Source organism: Rhinolophus sinicus, chromosome 17 (assembly GCF_057876585.1).
Source record: "Rhinolophus sinicus isolate RSI-liver-muscle chromosome 17, RSI-T2T, whole genome shotgun sequence".
NCBI lineage: Eukaryota > Metazoa > Chordata > Mammalia > Chiroptera > Rhinolophidae > Rhinolophus > Rhinolophus sinicus.
Genome location: NC_142517.1, coordinates 3,131,839 through 3,153,764, shown reverse-complemented (window position 1 = coordinate 3,153,764; position 21,926 = coordinate 3,131,839). Strand labels below are relative to the sequence as shown.

Genomic DNA, 21,926 nt, shown 5'->3' with positions numbered 1-21,926 from the left:
CTGTGTGCAGCAGAAGGGCTGGCCGTGCCGGCTCCCACAGGGGAGGCCACGCTGGCATCTGCGAGCTCACTGAGCTGGCCGGCCCTGGACTGCATCCAGATGGAAGTAACTATTAAATGCATTTCCTCTGCTGAGCTGTGCAGGTTCCAAGAGTAAACTGTTAAGCCCGCGGGAGCCAGTACTGCCGAGTGCCCCGGGTCCCCCTGTAAGAAGGGCTCTGAAGCCAGCAGTGGCCACCACACTCCTCGGAAGCTCTGCCCGGGGCTTAGTGGGGACGGCTATTGTTTAGGGAAGTCTGGGGATCTCAGAGGCAGACCCAAAACCAAAGCTGAAGGGGCAGGGGTGCTGTCCAGGGGTGCTGCACCCCCTGAGGACCGCTCATGTCTGCGCCTTTGTGCATATGAGTTTAACACTGGGAGAGGCTTCTCCTTCCTCTCTCCTTGGAACATTTGGTTCATTTTAATCTCAGCATTTATATCCCCTTCCCAGTTCCCACCCCCATTGGAAGGGTCACCGTCTCCAACGTGACCAGCACTGGCTTTCACTTGGCATGGGTAGCAGATCTCGCCCTGCACCCCACGTTCCAGCTCACCCTGATGTCCACACGGAGCCCCAGTGTGCACCTGGAGACCCGGAACGCAAGTCTGACGCTGTGGGGCCTGGAGCCTGGCGTCTTGCACTACATTGAGATAGTGTCCAAAGCATGTGGGAGAGAAAGTGCCAGGGCACACCTGAAAGTGAGGACAGGTAAGGGCTTTCCGAAATGCTTCTCGCCATTTGTTCTTAAAGGAAGGGGCAACTTCTTAAAGGAAGGGGGAAGAGTTTTGGTGGGTTAAGGTTGAAAAGAGCTGGGTTAATTGTGGGCTACAGGGTTTCCATTTTCTCCCCAGCGTAGAGACGTCTGGCTCACTTCACTCTCAGCTGGCCTGGGCAGCCAGACAGGAGGGGGCGCAGTTCAGGGACAGGTGTTGGGCGACGGTGGGCAAAGAGCGCCGGACTCTGCTGCTCAGCCACGTCCTGTGGGTTTGCGGCAGGACGCTGCGTGCGGCGCAGGTCTGTGCAGCACTCTCTGTTCCCTCTGACCACCCTCTCGCTCACTGGGCCTGGATTTAGTTTTCAGGGAAGCCAACAGGCAGTGGGACAGACCGCTGATCTGTGAACGCTCCCCTCCCCCCAGCCTGGGCTGCAGAGTAGAAGGGAATAGCATCAAACACATCACACGTAAACTCTGATGAGGTGCTGTGGTGGCTGACTGTTGTCATATATCCAGAGAAAATTCCTCTTCCCTCCTCACTGGCATTTGTCACCCGGATATTTCCTCCAATGTTAACTTACCTGAACAGCCAAGGACGGAGTTGATGTTGCAGGGTCGCCCTCACATCTCGGGCAGCTGTCCAGGAGATGATAGCGGTGGTCTCTAAGGTGGGGTACACACCCCTTGGGAGATGCCCAAGATGACCTATAGGGGTGCAGTCAGAAAAGTTCAGAATGTTTGTTTGTGTACTTTAAAGTACTAATTAGCCGTGGGCTGGAAGATAAGAGAAAAGGTGCTCGACGCGCTGTCGTGCAGGTTCATGGGAGCTGGATTAGGGGGAGGTCACGGTCAGATGGATAGCCAGGCTGGGCGGCCTGGAGTCTGATGGCTGGTGCCAGACTTTCAGCCTCAATCTGGCCTCCGAAGGTCTCACCCACTGCAGGGAGGAGCTGGCCATGCCTGCAAGGGGCCCACATCTGCGCCCCTGTGCACCTGTCCTGCTCCCCATGGCTTTTAGATCAGGCCACACGCTCCAGTTGTCATGAGTTTGCATGGGTGGTCCTCAGGCGCAGTGGTCCTGAGGACGGGGGCTGGGGGCTTATCTGGGAATGCATAGTGGGACGGCTTGTGGTTTGTCTTACACGGGGCAATGGGTGAGGGACTCTCAGCTCCCGAAGGTAGAGCTTTGTCCTTCTCATTCACTGCCCAGAATACCTGGCCCGTAGCAGGGGCTTCCCAGACGCCTGGTGAGTGAGAACTGAGACGGCTGCCGCAGCGGGAGTCGGGATGCAGCCGGGCGGTATTCCTGGACCGGCTCTTGTCCCCCACACTCCTGAAGCCCTGTGCAGAGGAAAAGACTCAGGGGGAGCAGAGCAGTACAAAAGCAGATCAGCGGGGCCATGGGGATGAGGAAGAGCTGTCTGTGAACTCTAGGCGCTCGGTCGTGGGCCGTGGGCACTGAGCAGAGGCGTGACAAGGCCACCCTATATCCCGGTTTGCCTGTGGCCCTGGCACATGAACTAATAATGCCCCCTTTCACTCTCAAAGTTTTCCCCGCTTGCTGGTAAATGACGTGGACACCCTATGCACAGGTAATGGCACAGGTAGGGAGCAGAGAGCTGCAGGGGCTGAGCTGCAGCTGGCTCCTTGGCCTCCGGAAGGTTCTCCCTCAGTGCCCAGGCTTTGTCCCAGAGCCTCAAGTCTGGTGGGCTGTGTCTGTGAGTGTCGGGTGCCATCCCTTCCTTGTACAGTGCAAGTCAACCTCCGTTGGATGTGCTTCTGGGCAAACATGAAAATACTGTTATTAAGATAGTGACATGCTAAGTGAATTAATTCAGACAAAGACAAATACCGTGTGATTTCACATATACGCAGAACCTGAAAAAGCAAAATAAATGAATAAACAAAACAAAACAGACCCACAGATACAGAGAACAAGCTGATGGTGGCCAAAGCGGAGAGTGGGGAGGGAGAAGAAGAAGAAAAAAATTAAAAGGGCAGTATTGATAATTATGACCAAAGGATTGATAATTGTACATTTACATGGCAGAATTGTCACTTGTGTAATATACATACTATATAAATGAGGAGTGACTAATTGTCTTATATGTATTTCTTCTAGCCCTAGTTCAACTATTAGTAGTTTTTATAATTCCTAGTTGGCTGATTACCTTCTGAATCAACATGGATTTAATTTTGTTAGTTAATCATTTCTACTTATAAGAAGTCAAATATTTAAATTAGGTTAAAATATATTACAGGAGAAACTCCTCTCCTTCCGTATGCCCTCCATAAACATCAGAGTATCAGTCAACAGAATGCTTTGCAAGTATCTAAATTATTACAAAAACACACCAAAAAAACCTTAAAAAGACATTTACAATATAGAGAGCAGAAACCCAAGATTTCTCGAGAAGGTGATAGCATATGGAAAAACAAAACAGAACAAAATTCTGAGAAAAGAAAATTCTATTTAACACTGGAATTTGTTCATGAAAACTGAAATTGCTTAGGAAGAAACCAGGTCTAAGAGTATAGATATCTTTTAGATAGTACTTACATGTGTGAAAGTCTTTTCTTTTATGTCTTAGTGTGACAAACACTGAAATAAATTATAGTAAGTTCATGGGGTAAGAAAAAAAAAGACAGACGTGATTGTCTGTTACCAAATATATTACTATTCCAAACATGTGTGTTCTTCCTCCTGCAGTGGCACAGAAGCTCAGTGGAAAAGTCAGAATAGCAAACGTCAGGTATTCAGAATCCTTCTGCAACGTCAGCAGCAAGGAGTCCCAGAGTTTCCTACAGCTGTTCTTTAGGATGGTGAGTCGGTGAAATCAGTCCTTTCCTTCTGGGACGTGTGTGTGGGGTGGGGGGCGGGGAGAGTAGATTCCTGGCTGTAGCCAAACAGGACTTACAGCCAGAGGGGTGCATCCTCGTCCTCCTGGGACTTCCAGCTCAGGCTGCTGCCTGTGTGTCTCTGGATGTGCCATTAAACACACACATGAGTGGGTGGCGCACACACCTTTTCCTCTGCTGCAGCCTTGCCTCACACTGTTTCCTGTTCAGTGAAACTCCTTTGCCGAAGTGGGACCCTTGAAGCAGAAAGCCCCTCCCCTGCCTTAAAAAGAAAACTTAAAAAAAATTTTTGAGATCTAGTTTATATACCACAAAACTTATCATTTTAAAGGGCACAATTCAGTGGTTTAGATTGTATTCACAAAATTGTGCACCTGTCACAACCATCTCATTCCAGAACATTTCATCACCCCTAAAAAAATCCCCTACCCATTAGCCGTCACCCTCCAGCCCCCCACCCCCAGCCCCTGGAAACCACTAACGTGTCTTCTTTCCCGATGGACAGTCCTAGAGATGGAATCATACAATATGTGAGCTTTAGCATCTGGCTTATTGCACTGAGCCAGTGTCTTCAGGGTCCAACCCTGCTGTAGCAGGTGTCAGGACGTCATTCCTTTTTCATGGCTGCATATTCCATCGTTTGGATGGCCCACATTTTGTTCCTGCACTCATCAGGTGATGGACGTTTGGGTTCTTTCCACTTTTTGTGGAATGGTGCTGCTATAATCTCCCACCTTAAACATTTCCTTTTCCTGTCCTTCCTTGCGTTTCCCTCCGCCATCTTATTAGCATTCTTGGGACTGCATGTTGTTACGACTTAGTCACAGTAACAATCTCAGTATTCTTTTCGGTGGAGGTTAGATGACCCTTTGAACGAACAGAGAATGCACTTGTCATGATCTCTGTGATCTTGTTTGCACAGTGGAAATTTCATGAATTTATTTTAGCTTTTCCGTGTTCTGGGGGTTTCAGACCCAGAACAGGGAGCGTTTGGCAGCGCCACCTAGTGGTGAAATGTGGTGACACGCTGGCGCCTTAGCAGCGCAGGTGGCCCCGCTGTAGACTCCGTCCAACCCTATCAGCATCACTTAGTGATAGAACAGGTCGTGCAGCCTGCCTGGAACTGTCCCACTGAGGGTCCTCGGGATCTGGGGTTCTGCATTATTTATCCTGGGACCCCTAGCTCCTGGCCCAGTGTGTGGCTTCCAGAGATGCTGATGGTTTGATTCATTTGTGTGTCCATCTTGTCTGGGTGAAGTGATGGTTACAACCCAGCATGAAGCACACACTGAAATCAGTCCACATAGCTCTAGAGATCACACGAGGGAGCTCCGTTTCCACCCCACATTTCTTGATTAGTCTTTCCTCTTTAAACCATTTTCCTTTTGCTTATTTTTGGGGACAGTTTTTTATTGTTGTTTGTTTGTTTGTGTAGAATTTCAGGAGAGCAAATGATTGTGCAACTTATCACACATGTAGGGCTTTAAGACAAGTTTTGGGAGCTTGTGGGTTAATTTGGAGCCTTGTTCTTTGTAACTTCCTAACAAAGGACCTGGAAGTTTGCTTTGAGATTGGTTTGAAAAGCACCTCAAGGTGACATTAATCCCAGACTGTGCAGATTCCTCTTAGAAAGTCCCAGAAGAGTAACAGAGACACAGAGAGAGGGAGGGGGAGACAGACAGAAGACAGATAATGGATGGATGGATGGATGGATAGATGGACAGACAGACAGAAAGATAAAAGCTGACTATTCAAATGGTGGTGCTGTCAGCCGTGTGGCTGCAGGCAGCTGCTGGTCTCTCGGGGCTGCTGCAGCCTCTGATGGGTGACAACTGACTAACTCAGGTTGACTGTCCGAAGGCTGGGAAGTGAATCCGCCTGTCTGTTCCCTGAGGACCTCCTACAGTGAGGAGGTTTCCTCAGTGAGGGCAAAGCCTGGAGGGGCACTTTTCCACAGAAGATTTGCACTGTTTGGACTACTTAAAGCTCATTACAAGATCCCGTGTTTTCCTGGGCATGTGGCTGTCATGGGAACGATACAGTGTGTGATATAGGGCACCTGCACAGTGATAGAATAAAAAAGCAAGGCTTTTAGAGGCAGGGACAGTGTGTCCCCTTAGGGGTTCCCTGGGGAGGCAGTTTTCAGAAAGGTGAGGAGCAAGAATGGAAAGTGAAGTGCTCTGTAGTATCAGGTGCAAAAGGATTGTTCTAGAAAAGCCAAAGTGGGGGAATGGTGTCCCTCCCCATGACCACTCCTTCCTGCCACCCTCCTCCCCCCTCCAGGGCTCTCAAAGGAGGGTGGCAGATCCTAAATGCCATTGTCAGCCTCCAATCAAGGGCTAAGCCCCTGGATAGGGCTTTCCCTCTAACCCCGCACTGACCGGCTGGTTAGGGGGAATAGGGCTCTTCTCCCTATCAGACCCCACAGGCACTGGGGACCCAGCAGGCAGGAACGGGCCCAGAACTGACCTTGGCATTGACCTTTTTGCCAAGGCCAGCCCTGCTGTTGGCTGGAGTTTCAGGAACTGCCCCCTTAGGACATGTACCTGTTCCTCTGAGCAGGCAGTTCTTCTCCTCTGCTCTGCTTCCCAAAAGGTGCGGGAGTCCTTGCCAGCCACCATGCGTCAGCACCTGGACGCGGGCGGGGTGCAGCTGGAAGTGACCCGCGTCACCAGCGGCAGCGTCGTGGTCGAGTTCGATTTGCTGATCGTCTCAGACTTGGATGTCCAGGACGTGTCTGCCGCATTCTTCGCCGCCTTTCAGAACGCCTCTCTGCTGGAGGTGGTTGGGGGAGACACCTTCATATGGGGTACGTGGGGGCTGGGCTCCGGGGGAGAACCCCCGGGTCTGGAATGAGAGGCAGTGAGAGCCCAGCCTCTGCTTCTGAAAGAGGTCACTGCAGGAGCCTCCCCTTCCTGCCCCTGGGTTAGATGAAAATGTGAAACAGAAACAGAGAGGACCCTCATCTCTCTTGTGGCCACTAGGCTGTTTAGTAAACCATAATCCTTAGCGGTTCAAGGGTGACCTGCCAAGATCCCGAGCATGCCGCTCCCTGGTCGCAGGTCCTGCCCCCACCCCCTCTGCTACCTGTTTCAAAGGGCAGAGGGCAGATACGTCCCTCTCTGCAGCCAGACTTCCTCCCAAGGAGCTCCCAAGGAGACCCTAGTGGAAATAATTGAAAAGGAAGTACGAAGAAACGGAACTTCGATTATTTTCTCATGTCATCTTAGCTCGAGCTGTCAGAACTAAATACACAGGCTGGGTGGCTTAAACAACACACATTTATTTCTCATAGTTCTGCAGATTGGAAGCCCAAGATCAAGGTGCTGGCCGGTTTGGTTTTTGGTGAGGGCTTGCTTCCTGACATGTAGGCGGCCACCTTCTCGCTGTGTCTGCAGACAGGGGAGCTCCCTGCTGTCTGTTCTCATAAGGACATCAGTCCCATTGGAACAGGGCCCACCTTGACCTCAGCTAAGCTTAATTACCTCCTACATCCCCCATCTCCAAACACTGTCACAGTGGGGGTCAGGGCTTCAAAAGGTTAATTTTGAGGGCTCACAATTCAGCCCAGAGCACATATCCTACTTGAAAAAAAATGATAAAAGACTTACAGTTACATATATAAAAAAAAAATCAAAAAAATCAAAGGCAACATAGATGAATATTTTTCTGATTTTTGAAATGAGAAGGGTTTTCCAAGTTTAAAAGCGGAAGGAAAACAAGCCCACAGAAGAAAAGGATGAAATATTTGACTCCATAAAAATGTCAATCTTTTATATCAAACAAAATACAGGCACCATTATAAAGCAAGCAACAAATGAATTTCAATAATTTGATGAAGAATTACACCCTACATATAGGGAGAGCATTTGCACTGATAAGAAAATACTAAGAACCGGTAGATACATGCTGTAAAGACCCGAACAGACAATACACGAAAGCAGAAACACAAACAACTAACAAAGGTATAATAATCAAAGGCATTCCCACTAAAATGAGTGACTCTTTTGGCCCAGTGCCAAGAGCCATTTTCTAAATGACAACACAGATGGAAGTGTGTAGTGACGCGGGCGATCGCCCACCGAGCTGGTGGGAATAGAGTTTGCTCTCACTACCTGGACATCAATTTGACGATACTCAGCAAGAGCTTTAAAAATGTCCCTCCGCTTTGATTTTGGGATGTCACTTCTAGGACTCCTTCCTAAGGAAACGGTCGCAGTTGGGACCATAGTTTATACACAGTGTTTCTTTAAAAGGAAAAGATTGGAAATAACCCAGATTCCCCAAATAGGGACGGTATCTAGGAAATTGTGGTGTATCTGCCCCACAGACTGTTCTGCAAGTATTGAAAACGAGTTTTGTGAAACCACATATCCTGACATGAGGGAAGGGAAGAATGGAGGACTGATCTTGTGTACAGAACGAGGTCGTAGCTGCGTCCTAGTCTGTATTTTAAAGGACCAGGACGAGACACATCTCCATGACAACACTGTTACATTTGGGAGGTGATCTCAGGGTGGGTTTTGTGTTCTTTGCTGAGTTGCTCCGGTTTCTACCCACTTTCTTCAGCAAACCTGCATTACTGGTAAAAGCAAAGTAACTGAACGTAGAGGTGAAAGGCAGGTGGGCTGGGGGCCTTCCACCCAGGACGGTCTTGCTGTCAGGGTCCCACTGCTGAGACCAGGGGCTAGGGGTCGGACCTGCTCCGGGGAACCCAGCAGAAGCTGCTCTGCCCAGCGCCCCTCCCAGCTCCGGGTCAGGAACCCTCCTCCCAAATAGTCCCTGCAGCCTCCTGACACCTGCTCACACCCCCACCCCTGGCAGAAAATCGGGGTGCCACCTTGTCGCCTGAACTCTCCAGAACTGGCCATCTTCATTGTCATTTGATAATTTTCAACTTTGTTTCCTGAGATGCACTTTCCCCACAAGGCTGTCTGGAAACAGCCATCGCAGACCCCTGCTCACCACAACCTTGAACCTCACTGTGACTGTTTGTTTTCTAAATGTCGCAGATTACGACGAGTGTGAGAGGCAGGAGGACGACTGTGAGCCAGGGACGACCTGTCACAACACCCTGGGGTCTTTCACTTGCAGCTGTGTTGGAGGAACCTCTGACTTCCCTGTAGAATATTCTGGAAGACCCTGTGACGGTAACAGAAGATCCTCATTGTCCCTTTACTGTAGACAATCTGTTCTGTTAAGGACATTTATTTGCAAAGTGCTGCTTTTCCAAATGAGGTCAAGGAAATGCACCGTATAATTTCGTACAAAACAGCAAGTAAGGAACAGACAGGAGCTGCGGGAGGAGAAAGACAGCTCCACACGTCCCCCTCGGTGCTTTTCACTTCAGAACCATAGACAGCAGCCCCTTCCCCTCATGGTGTGTGTGGCTGTGGCTGGCAGGTGCAGGCCCCAGGTGTGTGCTGCTGTGGGGCGCAGACTGGCTCCCCGTCCTCTAGTCACCCCGTGCCCCTCTGTGCCTGGCCAGGCTCCCACGACTGTGTCTACACATGGACCCATACTTTGCTTTTGTCTCCTCATGCCTTGCAGGCGACACTTTTGGCAACACAAGCCAGGCCCCCGGCCCAGAGCAGCCCCCCACTGCAGCAGAAACTAGGGCCACCTCCGTGCAAGGTGCCAGCCCAGCCCCCCAGGGGCTGCTCCCGAAGCTGAACCTGACCAGTGCGGTCAGGGTGCTGTGTGAGATCGAGAAGGTAGCCATCGCCGTCGAGAGGCGCTTCCTGCAGCAGGAGTCCATCCCTGAGTCCTCCCTGTACCTGGGACACCCGTCCTGCAACGTGAGTGACAGCAACAGCACACACGTGTTCCTGGTGGCCGGATGGAGCGAGTGTGGAACCCTCGTGCAAAGCGTAAGTCCTGGGTGCAGTGGGCATCTGAGCTGGCCAGACCTCAATATGGGCAGGTCCGCATCTGACTCAGGGGACCAGGGCAGATTCTGCACCCTGAGGTTGCTGACGCTAAGCGAGGGACCCAGTGAAGGAGTCAGGATAGGGCCTCACTGGGGACTGGGCTACGCCGGGGACCGGGCTACGGCCTGGAACCAGGAGGGGCCTGAGAACCCCGTCCTGCAGGGCTTCTGGTGCAAAGGGCCTGAGGTAGGCCTCACTCAGAGTCAGGGTTCAAAATACCCTCCCCGTGATTCTGATGCACGGGCAGGTGGAGAGCCACCAGGAGAGAAAGGGGGCAGGGTCCATGTGTGCATGTGTGCAGCAGTGTGTGTGTGTGCGTGTGTGTGTGTGTGTGTGTGTGTGTGCACGTGTGCGTGTGCGCGCACACGAGGAGGTGAGCTGGTGGAGGTTGGCAAGGGCAAGGCTGTGACTGGTCAAAAGTAAGATGCTGCTCCTGCCCTGGGGGTTCCTGCAGGCTGTTCCCAAGGTTGAGTCAGCATGTCTCCCGCCTGTGCTGGGCGAAGAGCCCAGAGTCCAGGCTGCCGTCGTCAGCTGTCCGCTCGATTCCTTTGTTTTTCTGAGCTAGACAAACACCTGGTTTAGCAAGTACACTCAGTTGGGTTCAGGGCCATTCAGAGCAGAGGGAAATTCGTCTCTTATGAGCCATGCCAGCCCTGGATTCACATGAGTCATTGATGCTTTTTGACATTTGTCAAAAACTAGGATTTTCCTGAAGACTTATTTGTACAAACACAATTACGTACAATGAGCAGGTTATGCCTCCCTTTTTTCATTTGTTTGTTAAGCAGTTTAAATTTTATTGACCTCCATGTTTAAAAAAAAAACAGTTAAGTTAAATTTATGGTCACACCTGTAAGATCGGTTACAATTACAGACTGTGCAGAGTAAGCCTGGAAAGAAATGCGACTTCGTCTGCGCCCCAGAGGCTCACTGGACTGTGGCTCGTCTTCATAGATGCACAGAAAGTTCTTGTGAAGCTCGAAGGGGATTCTCCAGGTTTTCTGAGACGCTTTTCAGAATGACCCAAGACACAAAAATGAATGCCATTGTGGGGACACACGCTCCAGACTTGGTGTCTGTCCTCCAGCCCAGCGAAGATGAGGCTTCCTGACATAAAACCGATGTGCCGAGCCGACCGCGCGTTGGCTCCTTAGCTGAAAAGCACAGGGCCCGTAAATGTCCTGCACATAATCAATCCAAAACAGGACAAATGCAAGCCCTTTGCTGTAAGACGCAAACACAGAAGATTAGGTCTCAATTCAAAAGCGTTTAAAGGCTTCCATGCGGCACAAATCAGTTAAGAACCCGCACAAGTTTGCTCCCAGAACCTAAGGCATCACTTGTCTCTACAAAGGAAAATGAATTCTAAACGTTAGCATGGTTTTCAATAATTCAAGTGTCACTGTTTACATGAGAACCTAGAGGGACCAGTCATATCCCATAGCAAAAGCATTTTTGAAATAATCAGAGTTACCGATGTTTGCCCAGGTCTATTTACCAGACACACAAGGAAAATGGACCCTATCATTTCCTATAAAACAGCAAGTAAGGAGTAGACACAGGAGCTGCAGAGGAGAAGACAGCTCCACACGTCCTCTCACTTCAGAATCGTGGAAAGCAGCCACGGCCCGTCTCAGTCCTCTGAGCGTCGCCTTACGTACTCACGTTTCCTTCTCAAGCCCACCGGATTCCTTGTCTGTCCAATTCATGTGTCCCCTTAGTATTGTTAGTCTCGGGATTTCTAGTCTCAGCAAACACTGGCCTGGCAACCCTAGTGGGCTGAGATGCTTCATCTTACAGTCCACAATCTGCCTTGATCTCTCGCCCTCCGAAGAGTCCGGCAGCTTCCACTGCGCTTGGCTGTGTGTTTCCACCAACTCCCATCGACGTTTCTTCATCCTTCATCGTCATCACTTTCAACCCCGCCCCTCGCTCCCTCCTTGTTCGATGGCTCTGGCTTCCCAAGACCTCACACAAGATTTCTCCAGTCTAGTTGGAAACCGGAGGCCGGCGAGCGAATGGCAGTGCAGTGCCCACTGCTAACTGTCAGGCCGCTGGGCCTCACCACCACAGGTAACCCCCTCCGGTGACAATGGGGGAGGTGTCAGCAAAGGGGCGTTCTCCCTGGACAGCCCACTGCCATGACAGTCAGACTCCAAGCCATCAGCCAGCAAAGTGCTCCCAACCCCTGGTTAGAACTTCAGGCCTTTTGCCAAAACAAGGACTTCATTGAGCTTCAGTGAAATGACAGCGATTTTCACAGAAATGTTCCCCTTCCCCTTCCACCGTCTCCACTGGAGCAAATTGTGAAACGGCCCATCTCACGGTCTTTGTTCGTCTCTGTTTTTGCGTCTGGAGAAATGTCCATGGTCTCTTCGGAAAGCCCATCTTCTCGTAGTGGTCCTGTCATCTGGAGTCTTCTCTTGTTTCTGCCGACCGTCCACATCCCGGAAATGCGTCCTTACTCCCAGCTGACCTTGGGATATTTCTCTTCTGGGTCCAAACCAACTTGCTCTGCACCTTTGTTTATCGGCCTAAGTTCATGAACATCAAAGGCTGATTTCCCTGGAGCCTCACGCCCACGGGCCTTGTCGCTGTCACATACCCCAATCCTCGTCAGGACCATGTTCTGCTCTTCAGTTGTCTTCTGGATTCTTGTTTCGTTGTCATTTCCCCAGACCAGAGAATTTCGAAGGAGTAAAAATTGCTTAGTTACAGACTTTAATCAATTTATTTTAACTCCTGATTCCCTGGGTGAGGGCCTCGCAATCTCATTTTCAGAAATATACTTGGGGGTAATTTGGGGAGGAGTCTGACCTATTCTTTTTGGGGTGTCCCCTCATCTAGTTTGTCTCTGGTTCCCTTCCAGTGAAGAACATGGCACAGGAAATGGGTGACAACCGGTGTCATGACTTCATGCTCTCTTTGACAATTTATGTTAGGAAAAAAATCATTTGGGTTTTTATATTTGGGGGGAAAGCTTTTTAAAAGACCACCCCTGCCCCCAGAGCTGGGCCCACAGCCGTGCTGGGGTCCTGCTCGGCACGGGAGCTGGCTCACGCCCTGTTTGTGTTCAGAACATGACAAACACCGTGGTGAGGACCACGCTGAGGAATGATCTGTCCCCGGAGGGTATCATCCACCACATGAAGATCCTGAGTCCCATCCACTGCGCCTTCCAGAACGACCTCCTGACGTCATCGGGATACACCCCAGAGTGGGGGTGAGTGGAGACGGCCCGCCCCACCTCTAGCGACTTCCTTTGGGGTTTCTGTAGGCTTCTCATCACCCGAGGACCCTTCTGAGAGACTGAAGATACAAATGGACAGTGGCCAGGACTTGAATAATTTTTGTCCCCACTTCCAACTCACGACCAACCAGAGAAAGCCAGATACACTCCCCTAACCAATTGCACAGGCCACCCTGCTGCTGGCGAGCACCCCACAGCTTCCCCATGGTGACGCTCCCTTTTCTGCTTTACAGCTGCCCCTCTCTGCTTGCCTTTGCGTCCCTGTCCACACAGGTGATGGGACTGAGCCCCCTGCTACCGCCAGCCGGGGTAACCAGCCTCTGCTCACTCGTTTGGGTGGTCTCCCTTTACTTCCACACTTGTTTGGAGTTGCTTTTTGGGGAGGCATGGGACCACGTGGGGCCCTAGGATGAAACCTCCTGCCAACTGCTTCATCTTGCAGGGTTTATACCATCATTGAGGACCTCCATGGCGCTGGAAGTTTCGTTACGGAAATGCACTTATTTATTGGAGACTCTCCTATACCTCGAAATTACAGCGTGTCTGCCAGCGATGACGTCAGGATCCAAGTGGGGCTCTACAAACAGAAAAGCAACCTCAAGGTGGTCCTGACTGAGTGCTGGGCCACCCCGTCCAGCAATGCCAGGGACCCGGTCATGTTCGGCTTCATTAACAACAGGTAGGGGCTTGGTAGGCGCTGGGCACTGCCACTCCCTTGCTGGTGGTCTGCTTTGGGTTCTCTGAATTTTCAAACTAGCACAGGTATGGACCTGGGTTTTCGGTAAAGCCCACAGGAGACCCTCTCCTCTTGGGGACTGGAGAGCTAGCCGTCCTTGCCTTCCATGGAGGCTGGTCAGGGCATTCTGTGCAATCAGATGTATTGCAAGGAAACTCATCTGGGAACAAGGACAGGAGGGCCAGTTTGTAACTGATGAGTCACCTTTCCTCTCCCCCCAGCTGCCCCATCCCCAACACACACACCAACGTGATCGAGAATGGGGACTCCAACAAGGCCCAGTTTAAGCTGAAAATCTTTTCCTTCATCAACAACTCCATTGTCTACCTGCACTGCAAACTTCGCATCTGCATGGAGTCTCCCGGAACCACGTGCAAAATCGTAGGTGCTGGGTGTCCTAAGCTTCTGCCTGGGTTCTTGGTCCTCGTTGCTACAAGGAGCATTGCTCTGTCATCGGAAGCCTGGGCCTTGGGCGGCTCGGGTTCCAACTTCTGGGAGGAGGCGCTGGGCCCTGTGGACACGGCCCCAGAAAGGTAGGAAATGAGGTCTGGGCAGCAGGCAGCCCTTGCGTGGAGGACAGATGTAGTTGGATGGCAACGTAAGTCCTTCCTGAGGCCGTACCGACTACTGGCCGTTACCTCAGACCTTCCTGGTCATGATGCTGGCGTGCTTCTCCTCCAGGTGACTTAATGCGTATGTAGGTGTGAAGATGCTATTTTAATTTTATATTATTTTGTAGCAACCCTGGGGGAGCAGTACTGAATCGTTGCCACTGTGGTATTTAATCAGGCTCTTGTCTTTCCCTGTGTGCAGCATTCATTCCGAGATTATGAATAACCTTATATCCTCATTTCCTTAGACTTTTGACTTTGAAATATGCTTGCTTTGCAGCCCTGAGGTTTGAAGGCTCTTCTTCAGACCACAGACAGGTGTGAAGTGACTGTCACGTTGTCTGTGGCTGAGGACAGTGGAGAGGGCTCTGCTTGCTGTTGCTTAGGCCACTGCACGTTTCCGTCTCCTGTGGGGGTTAGCATCTCTCTGATCCTCACAGAACTCCTGCAGTTTTCCTGGGGGACCCGCCTTCGTGCACCAGTAAACACGGCTAGAAGAAACCCAATGGTGGCTGACTTTGTTGATGTCACCTTTTCTCAAACAGCACATCTTCCGGAACAGCAGGAGGAAAGGGACACAGATCCCTGATGACTGCTGGCAAAGGGCACATAAGCCTGCTCCCGTGTCCACGAGCCCCTCAGAAATGCTGAGAGTATCAACAGCACAGTAGCACTTTCCCTCGGCAGGGCTGCCAGTTCTCGAATTCTTTACAATATGAGCTCCAAGCATTTCTGTCCAAGTTCCTTTAGGATGGGTACTGTCTTAGTTTCCTGCGGCTGCTGTAACAAAGTGCCACAGACTGAGTGGCTTACACACTGGAAATTTGTTTTCTCACAGCCTGGAGGCTGGAAGTCCAAGGTCAGGGTGTTGACCTATTGGGTCCTTCTGAGGCCGTGAGGGAGAATCTGTTCCCGGCCTCCCTCCCCGGCTTGTAGATGGCTGTCTTCTTCCTGTATCTTCCCTCTTTGCATATCTATGTCCAAATGTCCCCTCTGTATAAGGATACACCCCCATGGCCTCATCTTAACTTGGTCGTCTGCACAGACCCCTCTCCAAAACAAGTTACATCCACAGGTCCTGGGGGTAGGACCTCAACATCTTTGGGGGGACATATGCAACCCACAGCAACTATATAGTAAGGCGATGCCATCATGTCACTGAGCTTTCCCATAAGGCAAAGCCATTAAAAGGGACAAGTAGCTACAGCCAGCTGTGGACAAGGCAAAGGTGACTCTGAGAGCTGTGTTGAGATGTGACCCCCGAGGGGCAAAGGGGACAGTGCCAGTAACTGCAGACAGCTCCAGGAGCGGCTGCGTCTCACTGCTCGGGTGGACCCCACGGGCCCCAACGCTCCCTCCCATCATGCTGGGCGGAGCTGCGGTCTACATGGTCCAGGCCTGGCAGCCCTCTTCTCCCTGTCTGCGCTCATCCAGCCTGACTTCATGTCTCCAGCAGGAAGAAACCTATGAATCAGAATCACCCCTGATAGGGGGTAAACTTCTCACAAACGTTGTTCAACTAATTTTGAAATTTCTCTCCTTTTAAAAAACAGAATTGCAATGCCTTTCGGTCACTGAGAAGCGGTGAGCCATCTGCAACACACCAGACATCCTGGGGACCCCTCATTCGGTCTGACGGTGAGTGGGTGACTTGGTTTAGGCAAGTAAAGAAAAGATGCAGCCACTTCCATTGCCAGCATGTGAGCCAACAAGCAGTTACGTGGAACATGGAGCTCTGGAGATTCTCCCAAAAGACCCATAATAGAAATGATGCCAGCTAACGTTCATGGACGGCCCCCAACTTTCCAGGCTGCGATTTGCTCTTCACGGGCAGAATGTAATCTGCTCCTCTTGGCAGCCCTGGGAAGTAGGGTCTATTATTACCCCATGTTGCAGATAAAAAGATTGAGGCTTCAGGAAGTCGGCACAAGTTTAACTAATGCAACAATTGAGCTGCCTGTAAAGGCTGCAAAGCCTCCTGACCCTGGATCAATGTGCCCAGGTCGTCAGGTCAAATTCTGTGTGTGTGTGTGTGCGTGTGTGTACATATGTGTGTGCATGTGACTACACATGTGTGGTGTGTGCATTCATGGTGTGCTTGCCTGTGTGTGTATATGTGTGTGCACGCACGGGAAGGTGCCACACACAGGGACTGTTTTATTTTAGGTTTGGTTAAATCAGAAGATGAAAAAAATGGCACTTCCGTTCTCCCTCAGTATAAAACTTCCATCAACCAACTCCATTCTCTGTATTTACGAAACTCACCATCAGTTTTCCAGGAAAACTTTTTTCCCCTTTGTGATCTATCCTATTGTTTTGAAAAAAAAAATGGTTTGGGGAAATTGTGTGTCTTAAGACAGAAATTGTTAGCTTGTCCCCCAATATCTGTTCCCCTCTCTTTCCATAGTCATAGAAACCACAGTTTTTAGCTGGCATGTGGCTGCCTGGAATAAAAACTATAATTTTTTATATATAACCAACCTGGCAGCCAAGTGTGGCCGGCCATGTGAGTAAGTTCTGGCCAATGAGATGCAAATGGGAATGTCCAGTGACAACTTTCTAAGGGCTGCTCTCCTGGAAACGTGTGGTGCCCACTCTTTGCCCCATCCTGCTGTGTGACATGCAGGTGACACGGCTGCAGCCAGCCGCCATCCTGGACCATGAAGAGTGCGGGGACAGGAGCTGGAAGGGCCGAGTCCCGAGGACACCGTGGAGTGAAGCTGCTGGGCCAGGCCTGGGCTCTGACCTGCAATTTTTATGCGAGAAAGAAATAAACTTCCATGTCCCTCGTCACTCCTACTTTGGGTTTTTTCTGTTTTTCGCAGCCGCACTTTGATGGCCCTCCTTGCTCTCCGTATTTTGCTGTATGAGAACGTCTGTGTTCTTAGCTGGGGTGGGGGTGCTGATCAGGACGTGGAAAGGGGGGCTTCTCGGTTGCTGGCTCCATTGCAGCATTTGGGAAATGACAGAACTCCCAGGCCCCAGGCATGGCCCGTCCTGCTGACTCAGTCTGTGCACTGGGCTAGTGCCGGGTGTTCACACGGTCCCTCAGACACCTGCAAGCCTGGGTCCTAGGGCGACATTACATCTTCATTTTCTTAAATTGCTGAGAACTGGGGCCCTACCATGAAATAGAACGTATGTGAATTGCATTGCCATTTCTAGACGACCCACCTTACATTTACTCAGATATTACAGACTATGTGAAAACTGGAGTGGAAAAAGCAACGGGCTTGGAGTTAGAAGAGCTGCATTTGAATATAGGCTCTCATACTTAGGAGCTGTGTGGTCTTGGGAAAATTATTGAATCTTCTGAATCCTATTCATCCACCCATCCACCCATCCATCCATCCACCCACCTATCCACCCATCCATCCATCCATCCATCCATCCATCCATCCATCCATCCATCATCCATCCATCCACCCATCCATCCATCATCCATCCATCCATCCACCCATCCATCCACCCACCTATCCACCCATCCACCCATCCACCCACCTATCCACCTATCCATACACCCACCTATCCACCCATCCATCCATCCATCCATCCATCCATCCATCCACCCATCCAGCCATCCACCCATCCATCCATCCATCCATCCATCCACCCATCCAGCCATCCACCCATCCAGCCATCCATCCATCCATCCATCCATCCATCCATCCATCCATCCATCCATCATCCATCCATCCACCCATCCATCCATCATCCATCCATCCATCCATCCACCCATCCATCCACCCACCTATCCACCCATCCACCCATCCACCCACCTATCCACCTATCCATACACCCACCTATCCACCCATCCATCCATCCATCCATCCATCCACCCATCCAGCCATCCACCCATCCAGCCATCCACCCATCCATCCATCCATCCATCCATCCACCATCCATCCACCATCCATCCACCCATCCATCCATCCATCCATCCATCCACCCATCCAGCCATCCACCCATCCATCCATCCATCCATCCATCCACCCATCCAGCCATCCACCCATCCAGCCATCCACCCATCCATCCATCCATCCATCCACCCATCCAGCCATCCACCCATCCAGCCATCCACCCGTCCATCCATCCATCCATCCATCCATCCATCCATCCATCCATCCATCCACCCAGCCATCCACCCATCCAGCCATCCACCCATCCATCCATCCATCCATCCATCCATCCACCCATCCAGCCATCCACCCATCCAGCCATCCACCCATCCATCCATCCATCCATCCACCCATCCAGCCATCCACCCATCCAGCCATCCACACATCCATCCATCCATCCATCCATCCATCCATCCATCCATCCATCCATCCATCCATCCACCCAGCCATCCATCCATCCACCCAGCCATCCATCCATCCATCCATCCATCCATCCATCCATCCACCCATCCATCCACCCATCCACCCATCCATCCATCCATCCATCCATCCACCCACCCACCCATTTATTATTCCTACTGTATGTCAGGCACTGCTCTTTCTCTGCAACATGAGTGTGCTACATTATACCTCATTTTTATCCAGAGTGCTGCTATGAACGGGTGTGCAAGGATTTATTTGAGTCCCTGGTCAGTCTTTTGGGTCCACACGCTCCTGTTCTTATTGCCTGTGGGGCAGCCTGTGCGCCTCTGTGCTGTGGAGCCTGTGAGCAGCCCCGGAGCTCTCCACCTCCACCTGCTCCCGGAGGGCCTGTTGCTCCCACATGGCCTCCTCTTGGCCAGTGCCGACCCAGAACGTTGGGAAGGGTGAATGTTCTGGGTGCTGCGCTCTCCTGGACTTGGGACACCTTCCTCGTGACCTTTGGGAACCCACAGGCACGTGGGCACACACCTCACTGCCAGGGCGCATCAGGTGACTCACATCCGGATGATAATGTTACAAAGGAGCGGACACGCGTGGAGAACTGCTGTACCCAGACTCCATCCTGAGCCCTCACCACACTGTCTCGGGGCTGGGGCCCCGGGTCGTACCAGCCCACGGAGATGCGGTCCTCCTGGTCTGGGCAGACCTCCCACCTTTTGCCTGTCTCCTCCCCTCCAGGCGAGTCTCCAGGAGCAAAGCCAGGGCTGGCACCCAGCCACATTGTCCTCATCGTGGTGGCCATCTTTGCCGTGGTGACGGGAGCAGCTGCCCTTCTCATCATGCGCCACCAGAGGATGACCGGGAAGTACAACTTCAAAACCCCGTCGGACGACTTCAGCTACCAGGTGTTCCATGACTAGGCGGTCCTGTCTGCCCTGAAGGTGGGTGCGGAGCGAGACACGAGACACGTACGTCTGGTGCACGTGTCCTGCCTGAGCCACCGATGGAGACAGCATAGTGTGTCCCAGTGGCTTTGGCAAAGGTAGATTTGTGGGCGTCAGTTTTTCGTGCCTGTGATTTGTAATAAGAAATATATATTTGGCCTTTGCCCACTATTCCTGGCACAGACCTACCCTTGGTTTCCTAAGTGATGGGAGCAGTAAAGGTGACTTTGTTATGTTAATGAGACGACTCTTGGAAAGCACCCAAGGATGGGGCTAGTTGCCTGTGTGATTAGACGGTTGGAACTTTCAGTCCCACCCCCCTGATCTTCGGGGAGGAGAGAGGGGCTGGAAGTTGAATCAAGCACCAGTGGTCAATGATTTAATCAAACAAGCCTATGTAAGGAAGCCTCCATAAAACCCCAAAAGGACGGGGTTCCGGGAGCAGGCATGTAAGGTATGCGCGGTTCTCCAGGTGAGGTACCAGGCAACCAGCAGTGGGCAGTCAGCTGTGCGGATCAGGAGGAGAGAGCCGTCTGGGGTCACGGTGCCTCCTGCTAGTCGAGTGGAGTGAGGAGCAGTGCATTTCACTTCACCGTGACCCTCTCATCGTAAAAAAACGGCCTGCCTCAGTGTCATGCCCTAGTCTCTGGTTTGGGGCCCAAGAGGTTTGGGTCATGAAGACCCTCTACTTCCTGACACTGCTCCATCCATGTCTCCTGTCAGGGGTGCTTTCGTGGGGGACATACCCACCAGTGACAGGCCCCTGCTCCCCATTTCCTCACTGGGGCCAGCAGCTTCCCCAGTCACGGCCGCCTTCCCTGTGTTTGGCTCCTTATTCTCTTGAGGTAACAGCTCTTCGAAACAACTCAGCAAAGTGTGGTGATGCCTGATGCCTCCTTGAAATCAGGACATTTGTCCCCGAGAGCTCAAGTGATGCCTCTCTCCGCCCAGGTCACACAGCAGAGGCAGATCACAGCACACTTCTCCATTAGGGGACGTCCCTTGTGGGGTGACTTTGTTTTCATCAGAGAAAGCGTCACCTGCTCTCCTGCCCCCTTTGCTCCAGGCACGCCTGACAGCTGTGCACCCATTACCCAGGCTCTCGGAACCCTTACAGCCCCGATGGAAAGGGTAGGCCAGGGCCAGCACCCGAAGCTAGTCACCTCCCTGGAGAGAGTTACACGGGAATTTCAGTGAATTTTATTTAATATTTAAATGTGAACCACAATCATGGGGCCAACACTTGTCCTGCTAAATGTCCAAGGAAGCCCGGTGTCTTGGTGTTGAAGCTGGGCTGGGCTGGACGTCCCCTCCTTGAAATCAAAACACCAGAGGGAATGTCGGCCTCTCTTCTTATTCTCCTGGGGCTTTGGAAAAACAGCTATAACTAGATCTCACGTTCCTGCAAAAATCTGTTCTTTGAAAAACATCAACCACCCACCCTCCACACACCAGGTTGGCACTCGGCACGGGAGCCCCACTTCGGGGGGGTTCTGCACAGATAGCACAAAGGCCCTGAGGATGTGGCCCAGCTCAGGTGTGCGCCAGGCACACCTGCCCGCTGCCGTGCAGCAGCTTCACTCACTGGAGCCAGGTTGCAGGCACCACGTGTCTGGTTCCGCTGTGCCTCCTGGGGGTCACTGCCCGTCTCTCACTATCCAGCCAGCACAGAAGTTGTGTCCTCGGGTGGGTGACAATCCTCTACTGCCATACTCTGGGGGTTTGCCTGTGCGAGCCTCTCCTTTCTGCAAACTGACCAGGTGAGTTCCTTCCTCGTGCAGGTAGCTGTGACTCAAGCTCGGTTCTTAATTCATCAGCATTGATGGAAACCTCTGTCCCACATCCCAAGTTTGGAGGAGCCCCCAAGATGATGAAAAACACTAACTTCACCTGCTCCCAGGACGCCTGTCAACTACGTAGGTCCCAGACAAGCAGGCAAGTGAGAGAAACGGTTGGAGAAGTGGGCAACGTGTTGGAGACGCCCGGAGCTCCAGACACAGGGATCATCAAACTGAGCGTGAATGCAGCTCTACCACCATCCAAATCTCCTCCACAGCCCCAGCGCTCCCCTTACCATCCAAATGGGTCAAAGTGGCCCTTCTTGGTTCTGCTCACCACTGACATCCATCCATCCATCCATCCATCCTCCATTCATCATCCACCCACCCATCCACCCACCCACCCATCCACCCACCCACCCACCCACCCACCTATCCATCTATCTATCCATCCATCCAGTCAGCCATTCCACACTCCTTGTCAAATACATAATAGTCTTCATTTTCAAAGATATTTGACAGTGCACTTGAAGTTCTTTTAACAATCGGTCAATAATAAATATATTGCTGGTGTTATGTTTAGTAGACTATGCTCTAACTTTTCTCTTGCATCACCAGGATATTGTTTTTATTTACACAGCAGTGACTCAAAAGCCACTCTCTTAATATGAAACTCTTTATAATAAGTAAAAATAACGTAATTTATTCACTATTTTATATTTTCCCAGCCATGTTCACAGCC

At 51.4% G+C, this 21,926-nt stretch overlaps 1 protein-coding gene across 1 annotated transcript in view; it reads left to right on the top strand.

Annotated features, from left to right (window-relative positions):
* UMODL1 (uromodulin like 1) overlaps positions 1-21,571 on the top strand; it is a 56,105-nt gene extending 34,534 nt beyond the window's left edge. The window contains exons 12-22 of the mRNA XM_019745653.3: positions 490-747; positions 3,465-3,577; positions 6,209-6,422; positions 8,626-8,763; positions 9,164-9,483; positions 12,621-12,766; positions 13,236-13,472; positions 13,751-13,910; positions 15,694-15,778; positions 19,201-19,403; positions 21,188-21,571. Coding sequence (XP_019601212.3) covers positions 490-747; positions 3,465-3,577; positions 6,209-6,422; positions 8,626-8,763; positions 9,164-9,483; positions 12,621-12,766; positions 13,236-13,472; positions 13,751-13,910; positions 15,694-15,778; positions 19,201-19,382 — 1,853 coding nt within the window. The 3' untranslated portion in view covers positions 19,383-19,403; positions 21,188-21,571. The remainder of the gene's footprint in view (positions 1-489; positions 748-3,464; positions 3,578-6,208; positions 6,423-8,625; positions 8,764-9,163; positions 9,484-12,620; positions 12,767-13,235; positions 13,473-13,750; positions 13,911-15,693; positions 15,779-19,200; positions 19,404-21,187) is intronic.
* The last annotated feature ends 355 nt before the right edge of the window (positions 21,572-21,926 follow it).